Source organism: Anolis carolinensis, chromosome 5 (assembly GCF_035594765.1).
Source record: "Anolis carolinensis isolate JA03-04 chromosome 5, rAnoCar3.1.pri, whole genome shotgun sequence".
Taxonomy (NCBI): domain Eukaryota; kingdom Metazoa; phylum Chordata; class Lepidosauria; order Squamata; family Dactyloidae; genus Anolis; species Anolis carolinensis.
In genome coordinates, this window is record NC_085845.1 from 110,140,268 (window position 1) to 110,157,172 (window position 16,905).

A 16,905-nucleotide genomic window follows, 5' to 3' on the forward strand; every position below is an offset into this window, starting at 1 on the left:
GGCACGGCACCCAATGTGCCAATCATCACACCACCTGCACTGGTTTCTGCCAGAGTCTTTGAAGTTCAATCTTGAGGTCCTGATAGCGGCTGAGTTTTTCCCTGTTGTTTTTCGTCAATGCGACTGTCACCTGGGATGGCAACATCAATGATCCAAACCTTTTTCTTTTCCACAACTGTGATGTCTGGTGTGTTGTGTTCCAGAACTTTGTCAGTCTGGATTCGGAAGTCCCACAGTATCTTCGGTGCTCATTTTCCAATACTTTTGCAGGTTTGTGATCCCATCAGTTCTTTACTGCAGGGAGGTGGTAGTACTTGAGGCATAAGTTCCAATGAATCTTTTGGGCCACATAGTTGTGCCTCTGTTTGTAGTCTGTCTGTGCGATTTTCTTACAGCAGCTGAGATAATGATCAATGGTTATTATTATTATTATTTTATTATGACTCAGCAAACAAGATAGATATGCTGGATTTCATATCACAAAATCACAAGTCGAACACTTCCCAAGTGACTAGGACTGTGTGATGTATTTTTGGATGATGCGTGCAGATCCCAGCAGGGTGGCCTTTTGCAGTTGGCAGATAGTAATTTTGTCAATGTCTATTGTTTCCAAATGCTGGCTGAGATCTTTTGGCATGGCACCCAGTGTGCCCATCACCACCGGGACCACCTGCACTGCTTTCTGCCAGAGTCTTTGAAGTTCAATCTTGAGGTCCTGATAGCGGCTGAGTTTTTCCTGTTGTTTTTCGTCAATGTGACTGTCACCTGGGATAGCGACATCAATGATCCAAACCTTTTTCTTTTCCACAACTGTGATGTCTGGTGTGTTGTGTTCCAGAACTTTGTCAGTCTGGATTCGGAAGTCCCACAGTATCTTTGCATAATAATAATAATAATAATAATAATAATAATAATAATAATAATAATAATTATTATTATTATTATTATTATTATTATTATTATTATTATTCATTGTTCTAACATAAGTAATGGATTAATAGCTGTTTGAACAATGCATTTAAAGTAAAATGCCATTGGGTTAATTAAGATACTGTGATATAATATCAAAACTTCTATAGATTGTTGCAAGCTTCCTACTCAAATCAGGACAAAGGTTATACACTGGCATTTATATATCTATACAATTTGACATTTTCTTGGTTTGCATGGAGGAAAAAAATACCATGGGATCTTTGAGGTCAGTTCTTCTCTTGCCAGGTACAAAAGTACTGGCATGATTAACACAGCAGAATCATTACTCAACAAACCCAAATGTATATAAGTTGATGACAATGTGGCTAGTGCCAGACTAACTCTGCAAGGGTGCAGCACGAGTGAGAAGGTGAAGCAGCTAAAACTAGGGGGTTGGAAGAAAAGAGGAGGCAGATAGGCAGATATGTGAGTGTGGTTATATTAATTGTTCTCAACAGATTGTTTATATAAACTGTTTTTTATGTATGTTTGAATTAATCAGTTTGTGTCTTCCGGAAATGCTTTTAATATATTTTATGTATGTTTTTGTTCACTGAAGGGCACACACTTGGCTTTGAGGGTTTGTAATGTATGTGCATGCTAGGGAAATGGCCCCTGCAAGAGATGATGCCAAGAGTGACAGGATCCAGACTGTTTAAGAGTCATGGATTTGAACCTGGACTTCATCTAACTCTTTCAGGGTGGTTCCAAACAATGGTAAAATCCACTACAATCCAGCTTTAAAAAACCCAGGTCGGGGTGGACTATATTTTTTCACATTGCCAAAGAAACCTGCATTTTACATGGGTATTGTCTACATGTTCTCCCGGTACCTACCGGAAGAACAAGGAGACAACCCCCACTCCCTCTACAAACGCCCTTAAAAAGTATCAAAAAAGAAAATTACTTATGGGGCTGACATTTCCCTTAGGAATGTTGCCCCAGGAGAAGGAGGAAAATTACTCTTCCCCCCCTTCTTCTGGCGTATCATTACTAAGTGCCAGTAGAGGGCCGGCAAAAGGGAAATGTCAGCCCCGTAAGCAATTTTCTTTTTAATGCTTTTAAGAGGGGTTTGGGGAGAGAGTTAGAACCCTCTCATGTTTCCTGAGTGTGATTGAGCTCGGAAAATGTGAGACGGCTGTGTGAACGGCCCCTTCAGAAGGACTTCTGATTGGCCAGTCCAGACAACGGCCATATTCAGTTTGCCCTGTGCTTTCTTGGAAGGCGCGGAACAAGCTCACTAACAAATAATCTCACCACAAAGCAGAGTTTCCTGCTTTGTGGTGAAAGCAATTGCTTTTCTGTGGGACGTCATCTGGACTCCTCACTTTAAAATATGGTACCTCCCGCTTTTAAAGGGCTGTCTAGATGCACCCTCAGTCTAAATGGGTGATTTTGATACCATTCAAATGCAGTGAACATGTATAAAATTACAATGCAACTGTAAGCATTGCTTGGAGGTGAGTATGGTGTTTTAAATGTACTACTTTTTAATTCTTTTAATGCTGTTGTGTTTTGTTTTTTTATTTTTAAAAAAATCAAAATCATTTAAAATCTATTTTAATTTTTGTATTTGAACATTTTTTAAAACTTGTATCCTGTTTTTTTAAGTCTTAGAGCTCATGCTGGGAGAAAATCAGGATACGCAGGCAGTCCCCAAGTTACAAACATCCAACTTACAAGCGACTCATGGTTTTAAACAGAGATGAGAAAACCAGAAGTAGAGAAATTTACCCCTAAGAAGAGAAATCACACCTGAAGAATTATCATGGGGAAGCTTTATCACCAACCCTTGTTTCCACAACAAAAAAATGTTTCAAAATCCAATTATCACAGGGACAGAAAGTGAGGTGAAATCTTCTGAATAGAGGCACAGACAGCAAAACAAACACCATATGGGCGTTAACCCTTCCCTATGTGATCCAAAGCTAGATAGCGCCCCCCTCCCTCTATCTATATACAGTAGAGTCTCACTTATCCAACGTAAATGGGCCAGCAGAACGTTGGATAAGCGAATACGTTGGATAATAAGGAGAGATTAAGGAAAAGCCTATTAAACATTAAATTAGATTATGATTTTACAAATTAAGCACCAAAACATCATGTTATACAACAAATTTGACAGAAAAAGTAGTTCATTACGCATTAATGCTATGTAGTAATTACCGTATTTACGAATTTAGCACTAAAATATCATGATATATTGAAAACATTGACTACAAAAATGTGTTGGATAATCCAGAACGTTGGATAAGTGAGTGTTGGATAAGTGAGACTCTACTGTATATATAGTTGTCACTAAACTTTAAAATGTACCTGTTTTGACTTACAAACAAATTCAACTTAAGAACAAACCTACGGAACACAATATCTTGTTCATAATTTGAGGAATTGCCTGTAAATTAATTAAATAAATAGACACTGTGTTAAACTCTGATATACCAACCTGCTGTCACTTAAAAAATATCCATGAGTGTCTTGAGACGTGTTGTATGCAAGTCTATTCAAAAGTTAAGTGCATTTGACTTGAGTTGGGCTTATAAAATACTGTACTTAATGGATTTTCATTACAGTGTCTAAATTCAGCCATTTCATAGCTAAATAAAGCCAGATTAAGCTGCACCCCTTTTCATGCATTCCTAGGTCTGCTGATGTAGTGTAATTTTAAAGTTACTCATACTTTCAAAAATATATTGTGTAGTTCAGTTAATCGTTCATTAGAATTTTAAAATAAGATTCAAGGATGTATCCACATTCTACATTGCGCAATTACAGAAGCCTAGAGACCTATTTTGTACTTCCTTGAACTACACATGACTATAGCTTCACAAACTATACACCCACAAATCTTATAGGACTGAGATATAGTAGATACAGTGCTACCCACTGGTAATACTTCTGCAGTGTAGATACATCCTTAAGGTGCTTAGAAATGCATCGATAAGTGGAGTATTTATTGCTAAATGCAATATGTCTCTACATTTTCTGGATATATTGTATAAATTTGTGTAATTTGAGCACATTAATGCGAATTGAGCAAATATACACATTTCTACACACAAAAACATGTTTTCTTTGCATAAAGCAACATTTTATGTACAGAAATGAATATTCAATATTGTTTTAGCACAGAAAATGTGTTTTCTGCCACCAATATGTTTTCTTTTACACAGAAAAAAGTCTAGATGAGTAAGTGGTACTTGAAAAACTGCACAGAAATCTTGATCTTCTTGTGGAACTGGGAGAAAAAAACCCTGAAATTATTCATTCTCACATGAGGAAGAGATTTACACCCCTAGTTTCAACTTTGAGAGATACCTTATCAAAAAAAGGGGGAGCTAACTGTTATGAGAGTTTCACTACAGCATGTGCACAAAAATTCCACCACTTGTTCCCAGTATTGGAGTGTGTGTGTTATGAATACAATATATTCTGTGCAAAATATGCACAAATGCATTTTTCATAAATCTTCATTCAAATTTTGGATGGTGGTGGTATTGAAATGTGTTTACAGGAAGAAAACATTTTTGCACTTCCTCCTGCTTTGCATGCAAGACAGAAAACAAGAGATTTAGTTGTCTCTAGCAGTCTAAGCAAAAAAAAAAAACAATGGGGAAACAAATCTGTTCATGTGTCCGTTTCTGTAGCTTTCACAGACTTCTCCCCCTTCCTCCCTTTGTGGAACAACAAGCTCATCTACTCTCTGATAAGGTCTCCTTTTGCAGCACAGCTGTCTTGGTGAGAGATAGTTTTTCCAAAGGACTCTGGGCTCATTTCCCTCTATCTAAGTTTATGACAAAAGCATGAATTTTCTGTTATCAAGCCAAGCCAAGGTTCTCACAAATGCGATTGCTGACAGTGATTCTGAAGCCCCCATTAAAGCTGCCCCCACTATTTCCATAGCAAACTCTCTTTTGTCAAATCTTCTGTGTTCAGCTCTATTCTATGCATCTCACCAATTATCGGTCTTGTTCATCAATGAAGGTTTAGCAGAGACAATTTATTAATGTGTGTGATAAGGTCAGCTAATATACATGAGCTATTGCAGAATATTCCTTCTGAACTCCAAACATATTTTTCTTACTAGTGACATCAAACACCACATATGACATTGGAGTTTAATGTGCAAAGCTTAGGATGGGTTTCCTTGAAGTGATGGAGGGGCAAGGCTTTGGCCTGCCTGCTGGGCCAGCATTTTTGTTCATACTGTTCATAGCTACTTGCCAGTAGGGTTCAAGCACAACAATCTTTCTTTCTCTCCCTTTCTCTCTCTCTCTCTGTCTCCCCATTCTTGCTCTCTCATGAATATTGATGCTCCCCAACAATACACACAGACACGTTGTCTCTTGTAGGAAATATACTATATATCCACAGTGACTACAGTTGTAAGTATAGATCTTTCGATAATGTATGCTCACAATCATATTTCTTGATCACAAACAGCAGCAGTGTTTGTTAGCACTGGAAGGGCAAGACAGAAATTCAAGAAGTTATTAAATAAATGATATCAGGGTAAATGAGAGTCAGGAGAGATGCTGTCAGAGAGAAGGGCGGAAATCACAAATCTCTAATATATAATATGAAGAACTCACACAATGTCAATATTCCTTACACTGTCAGTTGCTCACTTTTGCCATTACTAAATCAATCATTTATACATCCTGTCAGTCTGCGGAGTGTCTGCCTTGATAAACAGACATCGGGAAACACATTTTAAACCAAGCTGTAGAAATTCTCAGCTACTGACATAGAAATAAGAAAACATTATTTTTCAACATCATTGAGAGGAAACAAGAGGTTCCACTCACTTAAAAACAACAGTTTTCATTTTCTTCACAGTCAGTGACTAAAAACCCAAGGAATTATCTTTGCCAATTCTTAGTTTTTCTTAGCAATTTTTAAAGCACCTAGCCAAGTTAATTACCTGAAAAACTTTATCTAATTACTCTTGAATTTTATTTTATATAGCCTGCATGTCAAGAAGAAGAACTGAAAATATAGAATAACTGCAGACATTAAAATGTTCTAACCCCTTGTTCAGCTTATGGAAAGCAATTCCTTCAATTAGTGGGAAATTTATTTAATAATACTCTTGCCAACACAGAAATAAAAAAAGATTTAAGAGTAATACTGATGGAAAGGAATGTTAAAAACTGAGCAAAAAAGAAATAGACAAAGCCCCTTTCCAACCCATTCCTTCCTTTCTCAGTGTAAACACAGAGAGCAATGGTGTTTATATTTTGTCCATCTTAAAATACATGCATTTAGAGTGTTACACATATACAGAGAAGATTCTCACATTTATACAGCTGAGCATCCCTTATTTGAAGTGTTTTGGATTTTTGATCTTTTTGGATTCTAGAATACTTGCATTTGCATATATGGCTCGTACATAATGACATATTGTGGAGACATGACCCAAGTCATGTTTCATATATATCTTATTATACAATTAGTTAAAAGGCCATTTCATAGCCAACATTTTAAATAATTTTGTGAACAAAGAAAATTTATCTCCATCGAACCATCGGAAAGCAAAGAGGTCACAATCCAATGACCTCATCATACTGGCTGCCAAAATTGCCACAGGTCATGGTGACTCCAGAGGTGCCTGTCACGAGGCATGGGGAATCCATCATCACATGCCCAACATTGCCTGACTTACAAGAAATCCCATCCCACAGAGGGAAGCATCCACCACCCAGCTGCCCCCCATTCTTACCAATGTAACATGGGAAGCCTCTGTGTTGCCACAGTAGCAGCATGCGCCGGCTTCTCTTTACTTTAACAGTGGAACCCTGTGTATAGTAGCTGTACATCATAGGATGCGAGCTGGCGGGATAGGGCAATCATTTCAACAATTTCAGATTTTAAAGCATTTTGGATTTTGGAATTCTTGAAAGGATAACACAAATCTGTATTCACTTCAGCTCAGGATTTCTGACTTCATGGCAGGTTTACGTATATAAAGCTGTATCAATATGTGCATTACCCTTCTAATGTCTCTCTGAATTGAAAGTTACTGAGGATTACACCAACCAGGAATGGACAATTTGTATGGTTTCCATTCCTTCCACTTAATAAAATAATAATAAAATGTTATTTGTATTCCACCCTATCTCTCCCGGGGGGACTTAGCTTCTTAGCAGGGGGTCTGCCTTGGTCAGACCACACCTGGAATACTGTGTCCAATTTTGGGCACCGCAGATGAAGGGAGATGTTGACAAGCTGGAAAGCGTCCAGAGGAGGGCGACTAAAATGATTAAGGGTCTGGAGAACAAGCCCTATGAGGAGCGGCTTAAAGAGCTGGGCATGTTTAGCCTGCAGAAGAGAAGGCTGAGAGGAGACATGATAGCCATGTACAAATACGTGAGGGGAAGTCATAGGGAGGAGGGAGCAAGCTTATTTTCTGCTGCCCTGCAGACTAGGACATGGAACAATGGCTTCAAACTACAGGAAAGGAGATTCCACCTAAACATCAGGAAGAACTTCCTCGCTGTGAGGGCTGTTCGGCAGTGGAACTCTCTCTCCCGGACTGTGGTGGAGGCTCCTTCCTTGGAAGCTTTTAAGCAGAGGCTGGATGGCCATCTGTCGGGGGTGCTTTGAATGCGATTTCCTGCTTCTTAGCGGGGGGTTGGACTAGATGGCCCATGAGGTCTCTTCCAACTCTACTATTCTATGATTCTATGATTCTATGATTCTATGGTTGGACTGGATGGCCCATGAGGTCTCTTCCAACTCTACTATTCTATGATTCTATGACTCAGGGCAGATTTCAACATATGATGGCAAACATTCAATGCCTCCATAAAACAAACAGATTCTGACCTAAAATCCCAGACGTATGTTTATCAAGTTTATTGTCTGTAAGGAATTAATGGCTGAAAGGTGATATGAAGAGAAAATATTCTGTGATACTTCCCTGTGCTGACAAGAGTGCAGTATTTCTTTTACTGTTTAGCTTGTTTCACCCGAACTGGTTCTCTACTATACAAGCCTAATTTCCAATTCCTGTTCAAGATCACATGATATTTCTGCTCTCATGACATTCCGTGGTTCTGTATTTTCATGTAGGGCTTCAGGACTCCAAGCTTCCACTCACACAACCATTCCTTTCAACCCAGAATTCCCACACATACCTTGCAGTTATAGTTCTAAACATGGGTCTATATTAACAAGTTTCTTGAAAAAATCAAAATGGACTTGGGATCTTCATATACAGTAGAGTCTCACTTATCCAACACTCACTTATCCAACGTTATGGATTATCCAACACATTTTTGTAGTCAATGTTTTCACTACATCGTGATATTTTAGTGCTAAATTCATAAATACAGTAATTACTACACAGCATTACTGCATGTTGAACTGCTTCTTCTGTCAAATTTGTTGTATAACATGATGTTTTAGTGCTTAATTTGTAAAATCATACCCTAATTTAATGTTGAATAGGCTTTTCCTTAATCTCTCCTTATTATCCAACATATTCGCTTATCGAACGTTCTGCCAGCCCATTTATGTTGGATAAGTGAGACTCTACTGTACCTTTAATTTTAGGGGATTCAGCTTTTATATGTAGTCAGGATATTGCAAATATAATTCAGCCAAACCTGTTAGATACTTTGACACCACACTAGTCTTGAAAAGAGAATGAAGCACATGCTTAAATTTCCCAAAATGAAATAAATGGGGATTAAAAGTGCAATGTTGTTGTTGTTGGTTGTGGTGATGGTGTTGTTGTGTGCCTTCAAGACATTTCTAACTTATGTTGACCTTAAGATTAACCTATCAAGTAAGATTTGTTTAGGGAGGGTATGGCATTACCTCCCTCTGAGTCTGAGAGAATGTGACTTGCCCAAGGTGACTCAGGAACTTATCACATTAGCCAGATTAAGCATCCAGCTTCACCATTGAATTGAGGGGCATCTGGGTGAATTTGTCATCCGTACACTACTTCTTTATGGCAACACTTCCTCCATCACACACCGAAGCTTCCCATGTTGTGAAGAAAATATCAAATGATGCTTCCACTCCAGTTGTGGATGGAGCATCTGCCAGAAACGACGTCATGTGATGGGCAGCACCCCATCCATCGCTGGGCTGGTGGGAAAGCATCCTAAGACAATAAAAGCCCCGTGTGATGAGGTCAAATGTGTCAAATGCATGGCTAAGCAGGGATTCAAATCCTGGTCTCTAATGTCGAAACCATTACATCATGTTGGCTCTTTAAAAGTGCTTTGCTTTGGCTGAAATGTTCCCTGTATACATAATGTATGGTTCTTTATGAATAGGTTTTCTAAAGGCTGCACACTGTAATTATGACTAACTGATATTTCTTCAGTTATTGAAGTACCTCACTTTGGACTCAGAAGAGAGTTTTCTATGGAAACTTATCAGAGAAGGAGTGAGTGCAGTTTTCAAATTGATAAGAGAAGGAGTGAGTGCTGTTTTCAAATTGATTACGCACATGTTATATGTTTTTTCTCTCTCCTTGCAATTTCTTTTTTTGAAAATTAAAGCAGCATCTTGATGAGTGCTAATTTTAATCTGCAAGAATTTATTTCAGGAACAGCACATAAAATGTACTCCTGTAATAACTAGTGTTGCCATCTCATCAAATAATATGATGTCCCACCCAGATGCTTCTTTTCTTCCTGTTTTCCTCCTCTTGGTCAACAGGCATGAGTACCTTTTGAGGAACTGGTAAATGGAGAGAAGCTAACCAACTATATGCTGGACCAGCATGCCTGGAGTTTACAAAACATGACTTTTTGATCTACAGAAATCAAAGAATCCACACCCAACATTGTCAATTATGGCAGATGTACTCTCAAAAAGTAACTTTTAGGAGCTATTACTCCCCAAATCCCCATTGGGTCACTTTGTGGGAATTATTCCAAAATTAAGGAAGGTAATTCGTACCTCTTTGTAGGAATCGGGTTGTCCCCTGCTGTGTAGCAATAAGACATTTATTAGCCAAATGGGGGTTTTTGGTCAACTATAGGCCAATTTCTTGGCAAAATGATTGCAACTGCAGGAATTTCTGAATGATATCAATTGGGGCTGAAAGAGGCACCTTGTAATTCGTGGGTTGATCTTTGAGGAAAGAGTCCATCATTAGCAACATTTGTCAATTTTTTTTTAGTTAATTGGTTTCTCAGAACCCAATACAATTTGCAGATGGAAAATATTTCAATACCAGAATCAACCTGTGTAGAATTATTTATGCTATTCTTACTCCACCCAGCTCAAAATGGCACATACTTTCTCAACCTTAATCCTCACAACCAGACTATGAGGAGGTTTTATCTAAGAGCTACTATCTGAGCAAAATCAAGCACTTTTCATATTCCCCTTTATTTTAGTGAAAGAAATACAATTAAGTTTAGTTCTTTTTTATTGCAATCAACAGCACTCTAAATATCTGACTAGAATTGTATCCATCCTTTTACCTTTAGCATATAAACAATGCAGAGAGCTGGAGGGAAAAACTCTAAGTATGGAACTGAAGCTGGAAGAATAAAAGTTAGGATGACAGCCAACCAGTCAAACCCCACAAAGTACAAGTCTAACCCATAAGTTTACAAAATGATTATAGTAAAAGGTAAAGGTTTTCCCCTGACGTTAAGTCCAGTCGTGACCAACTCTGGGGGTTGGTGCTCATCTCCATTTCTAAGCTGAAGAGCCGGCGTTGTCCGCAGACACCTCCAAGGTCATGTGGCTGGCATGACTGCATGGAGTGCCATTACCTTCCCGCCGGAGCGGTACCTATTGATCTACTCACATTGGCATGTTTTCAAACTGCTAGGTTGGCAGGATAGATCAAGAGAAATCTCCTGTATGGGTAGTGCTGCCATGGACTCTGGAATCATATTACAGACTTGGAAACTGTTCAGTCTGCAGACTTGACTGACTCTTGCAGTCAAAAGCACCCAAATTGCTTGTTCTAACTCTTATTGCTCTGACAACTACTCCTGCCTGAAGGACCATAGACGATTTGAGACATACTTAGTTGTGTTTAACAACACACTAGAAAAATATGGTAATGTAATTCTATCAGGAACAATGACAGACATTTGATGCATGCTTACATAAATTCCAGTATACCTCATTCCATACAAAGAATTTTTTTCACGTCAGGAGTGACTTGAGAAACTGCAAGTTGCTTCTGGTGTGAGAGAATTGGCTGTCTGCAGGGACATTGCCCGGGGACGCCCAAATGTTTTGATGTTTTACCATCCTTGTGGGTGGCTTCTTTCATGTGCCCACATGGAGCTGGTGCTGATAGAGGGAGCTCATCCACTCTCTCCCCTGGTTGGATTCGAACTGGCAACCTTCAGGTCAGCAACCCAACCTTCAGGTCATCAGTCCTGCCAGCACAAAGGTTTAACCCACTGTGCCACTGGAGGCTCCATATAAAGAATTAAAACGGGCAAAAAACAAGACAAAAACATCAAACTTCACATAATTTAACCAACTTCTTATTTGCACACACAATGAATCATAGAATCATAGAATAGTAGAGTTGGAAGAGACCCCATGGGCCATCCAGTCCAACCCCCTGCCAGGAAGCAGGAAATCGCATTCAAAGCACCCCGACAGATGGCCATCCAGCCTCTGCTTAAAAGCCTCTAAAGAAGGAGCCTCCACCACACTCCACTGCCGAACAGCTCTCACAGTGAGGAAGTTCTTCCTGATGTTCAGGTGGAATACGATACTAAAATGCATTTTATTTGGATAGTAAGAAATGACTTAAAGATCTATCATGTTCTAAACACACCTTATTATTAGCGAGATCAAAGATACTACAGCATGAGCATGGGTGTGCGATTATAAGTATACATTGTAGATGTACATACATATATACAAAAAGCTCCCAGATTACACCCTCAAAGACAACTCAAATGGATGTTCTCAATAACAATGAGAAAAAAATATTACAGTATTCCAAAATACTACTTTCTATTTTAATATCACCCAGAAGATGCCACTGCACTTTATAATTGAGGCTGTTTATCATCTGACAAAAGTGCTTTATTGCATACATACTCCAATGATGAAAGCATATTTTCCAAAGTCTTATTTAGAATAGCTGGCCTATTTTCTGAAACCCTGCTTTTTGTAAAAAAAATCTTTGAAGATTTTTTTACTTTCACCCATTTTTGCCATGATTAATCAACACAAGCACACACACGTACATGTGCCCACCCTTGCAACCCTCATGCCAGTTTCAAGGGCTCTGCTGTCAGGAGAAAGATTACAGAATTTCACACACTTCAAATACTCTGAAACCCAGTCTTTTCAAAACTCATCCTGATAGAATTTTAATGTCATGTTAACATCCAGCAGTTGATTTATATTTCAAGACCATCTCTCCTTGCCAAGTAAGATAACACAAACATTGTTCACATATTAAATTCTGCCTTAATAAGCCAAGCAACAGAGGGAAACATAATGGACCACATTTTTTAAAAAAACCTCTCCAAGTAGTACGTATACATATTTAACAGCACTGCTGTGATTCGAATGTAATTACACATTTTAGTATAAAGCAACACAATTTGCAGCTCCGACACTATTTACAACAAACAGCTCCATAAACACATGTGTGATATTGTTTATCCTTATCGTTTTACTAAATGAAGATTGCCCACTAAACACAGTGCATAGAGACAGCTACAACATTACCACTGTGCACATTTCAACAAGAAAGAAAAGAATAATCATTACCTGTGTGGAGGGAACCTGTGATTAGCCTGAGAAGATACTGGGCAAATTTCAGTATTTCTCGTTTACACCGTTTTCGACACCCACTCATCTTATATACTACGGTGCTCCTCCGAAGAGAGTCAGACCACTTTTGCCAATAGAAGCAAATAGTTCCTGGCAAGAACTTCTGTCCCAGTTTCTATCACTGACTGCTTCTTTTCAGAAGCCTTGTTAAAGGCAGGCAGACTCCTCTGGACTTGTTGGGGGGTGGGGGTGAGATTCCTTTGAAGGAGGAAAGGAGAGGGAAAAGAAAAGAATGCAAGTCGACTCCTGAACAGGCAGAAGATGCTGAACAGGATGGTCTCTCTCTCTGGTCTCTTCTAACTGCACAGACAGGCTGTCTGGTGTGCTGAACACTTGTAGTCCAACTGGATCCAGGACAGCAAAGGTTCACTTTCTCCAGCAACCTTCTCCTTATTGTGGATACTGCTGCAACCTCACAGACCATTTAGTCAGGGGCGGGGTCTGCAAGCCCAACTCTACACACAGGCATTTGTCCTCATCAATGAATCAGCATGCAAGCAGGTAGGGAAAGGAGAGCAAGGCACTCAGTTTCAATCCCATTTTCAAGGGAGAGGGAGTGTTTGTGTCTGTGTGTTTGTGGGAAGAAAATGAATATGTCATGGAGCCAGTGAATTGCCTGGGGGAAGTAGCAGCGACACAGTTATAATGCACACGGAAAATATTAAAGTGCAGCTGCTCAAGGTCGGGGTATCTACTACGTCACAGGAAGACAATATACAACTGTCCGTATCAAAATCTCACTTGTCAGAAATTTTAAAAAACATCAAAGTGATTGATTTCTCCTCTTTCCTCTTGCCACAGCAACAGTACTGATCTAAATAACAAGGCAGAAGCTTATAAAATGCTATGTCAGAGTCAAACCTTATACTCTGAAACTGAAACTAACAAAATGAAGTTCAACAGGGACAAATGCAAGATACTTCACTTCGGCAGAAAAAATGGAATGCAAAGATACAGAAGTGGGGACGCCTGGCTTGACAGCAGTATGTGCGAAAAGACCTTGAGTCCTCGTGGACAACAAGTTAAACATGAGACAACAATGTGATGTGGCAGCTAAAAGCCAACGGGATTCTAGCCTGCATCAATAGGGGTATAGCATCTAGATCCAGGGAAGTCATGCTCCCCCTCTACTCGGGCCCGGGCTGTGGCGCAGGCAGGAGAGCAAGCCAGCTGCAATTAACTGCAATGAATCACACTGACCAGGAGGTCATGAGTTCGAGGCCCGCTCGGAGCCTATATTTGTCTTGTCTTTGTTCTATGTTAAAAGGCATTGAATGTTTGCCTATATGTGTAATGTGATCCGCCCTGAGTCACCTTCGGGGTGAGAAGGGCAGAATATAAATGCTGTAAATAAATAAATAAAAAATACTCTGCCTTGGTCAGACCACACCTGGAATACTGTGTCCAATTCTGGGCACCGCAATTGAAGGGAGATGTTGACATGCTGGAAAGCGTCCAGAGGAGGGCAACTAAAATGATTAACGGTCTGGAGAACAAGCCCTATGAGGAGCGGCTTAATGCGGCCCTATGAGGAGCGGCATGTTTAGCCTGCAAAAGAGAAGGCTGAGAGGAGACATGATAGCCATGTATAAATATGTGAGGGGAAGTCATAGGGAGGAGGGAGCAAGCTTATTTTCTGCTGCCCTGCAGACTAGGACACGGAACAATGGCTTCAAACTACAGGAAAGGAGATTCCACCTGAACATCAGGAAGAACTTCCTCACTGTGAGGGCTGTTCGGCAGTGGAACTCTCTTCCCCGGACTGTGGTGGAGGCTCCTTCTTTGAAGGCTTTTAAGCAGAGGCTGGATGGCCATATGTTGGGGGTGCTTTGAATGAGATTTCCTGCTTCTTAGCGGGGGGTTGGACTAGATGGTCCATGAGGTCTCTTCCAACTCTACTATTCTATGATTCTATGATTCTATGACTCCATCCCAAAGGAGGGTAAAGTTGGAAGTGAGAAAAAGCCATCACACTCCAGTTACTATACAGTAATACAAATGCAGAGATACTGTTTCACACGTATTATGCTTACGCTTCGGGTCCAACCTATCTTTGAGACTGCATCTATTTCTATGAACCAGCACGGGCTTTAAGATCTACTGGTGAGGTCCTTCTCTCGGTCCCACCTCCATGAGAGAAGCCTCCCACAAGGATGGTAAAACATCAAAACATCCAGGCGTCCCCTCGGCAACGTCAATTCTCTCACTCTAAAAGCAACTCCGGTTGTTCCTGACACGAAAAAAAACCCTCTCCATCTCAAGTGCAGTTGGTGGGGATGTGAGAGAGCCTACTCGGTGGTGGCCCCCAGGGAGATCAGGCTAGCTCCTACCCTCCACACCTTCTGCACACAATTAAAAACCTGGCTTTTCCGACAAGCCTTTGATTATGTTTAGACTCTCTTATAATACATATGAGGACCGTTAGAATCTTTTTTAGCTCTTTACAATTCTGAGGTTGAATACTGCTGTTTTATCTACATCAATTGCTGTATTTTATAGTTTTTACCAGGGGGTACTGTGAATTTATGATGTTGTATTTACTGTTTATTGCCGATGTTTTGTTTGGCATTTGTTGTATTTTGTGTCATACCTTGAGTGTTTTGTGAGCCGCACCAAGTCCCTCTGGGAGATGGCAGCGGGATATAAATAAATGACACAGCAAACAAAATAGATATGCTGGATTTCGTATCACAAAATCACAAGTCGAACACTTCCCAAGTGTCTAGGACTGTGTGATGTATTTTCGGATGATGCACGCAGATCCCAGTAGGGTGGCCTTTTGCAGTTGGCAGATCGTAATTTTGTCAATGTCTATTGTTTCCAAATGCTGGCTGAGATCTTTTGGCATGGCACCCAATGTGCCGATCACCACCGGGACCACCTGCACTGGTTTCTGCCATAGTCTTTGAAGTTCAATCTTGAGGTCCTGATAGATTATTATTATTATTATTATTATTATTATTATTATTATTATTATTATTATTATTATTAGTTTATTAGTTTATTAAAGATATATCTCACAAGTTGCGGGAAGAATGCTTCTGGAGCTTGCTTCTGCTATAAAAAGGTTGTCAACTACTATTAACATATTTAAAAGTCCCCATCTACAGTAGAGTCTCACTTATCCCACACTTGCTTATCCAACGTTCTGGATTATCCAACACATTTTTGTAGTCAATGTTTTCAATATATCATGATATTTTGGTGCTAAATTCATAACTACAGTAATTACTACATAGCATTACTGCGTATTGAACTACTTTTTCTATCAAATTTGTTGTATAACATGATGTTTTGGTGCTTAATTTGTAAAATCATAATCTAATTTGATGTGTAATAGGCTTTTCCTTAATCCCTCCTTATTATCCAACATATTCACTTATCCAATGTTCTGCTGGCCCGTTTATGTTGGATAAGTGAGACTCTACTGTATGTGCATAGAAATGAAGATATATTGAAGAATAATATATTTTCCACCTCCCACTGCACATTCCACAATTGCATGTTCTGTGGCAAATTTTAACAATGTAGCCGGGCTGTGGCGCAGCTGGCTAGTAACCAGCTGCAATAAATCACTACTGACCGAGAGGTCATGAGTTCGAAGACCGGGTCGGGTTAAGCCCCCGACCATTAAATAGCCCGGCTTGCTGTTGACCTATGCAGCCCCGAAAGACAGTTGCATCTGTCAAGTAGGGAAATTTAGGTACGCTTTATGTGGGAGGCTAATTTAACTAATTTACAACATCATAAAACTGCCAGCAAAACACGAGGAAAGAAATGAGGAAGTACAGCCACTAGTGGACAGTGAAGCAACAGCTCCCCCTGTGGCCGGAATCGTGAAGCTGGAAAAAAATGTTAAATGCCTCTGTGTCTGTCTATATATGTTGTTTGTCTGTTGGCACTTAATGTTTGCCATATATGTGTTCATTGTAATCCACCCTGAGTCCCCTTCGGGGTAAGAAGGGCGGAATATAAATACTGTAAATAAATAAATAAATAGCTTAGGTGCTCCTTAAATCAAACATGAAAAACGTGTGGCCCTGCAGATTCTTTTTGGGCAAGAATGCCCATAATTCTTGCCCATAGGGATGGAGTCTAGCAACTTCTGGACAACTGTAGGGTCTTCATGCCTGGCTTGAA

General features: G+C 39.7%; 1 protein-coding gene across 6 annotated transcripts in view; it reads right to left on the minus strand.

The window, feature by feature from the left end:
* kcnip4 (potassium voltage-gated channel interacting protein 4) overlaps positions 1–16,905 on the minus strand; it is a 497,181-nt gene that overhangs the window by 355,607 nt on the left and 124,669 nt on the right. Inside the window, exon 1 of one of the 6 annotated variants that reach the window (XM_062982156.1) lies at positions 12,703–14,544. The exons of the other annotated variants lie outside the window; for them this stretch is intronic. Coding sequence (XP_062838226.1) covers positions 12,703–12,790 — 88 coding nt within the window. The 5' untranslated portion in view covers positions 12,791–14,544. Of the gene's footprint in view, positions 1–12,702; positions 14,545–16,905 lie in introns of those variants that run through there. 6 annotated transcript variants of the gene reach the window in all.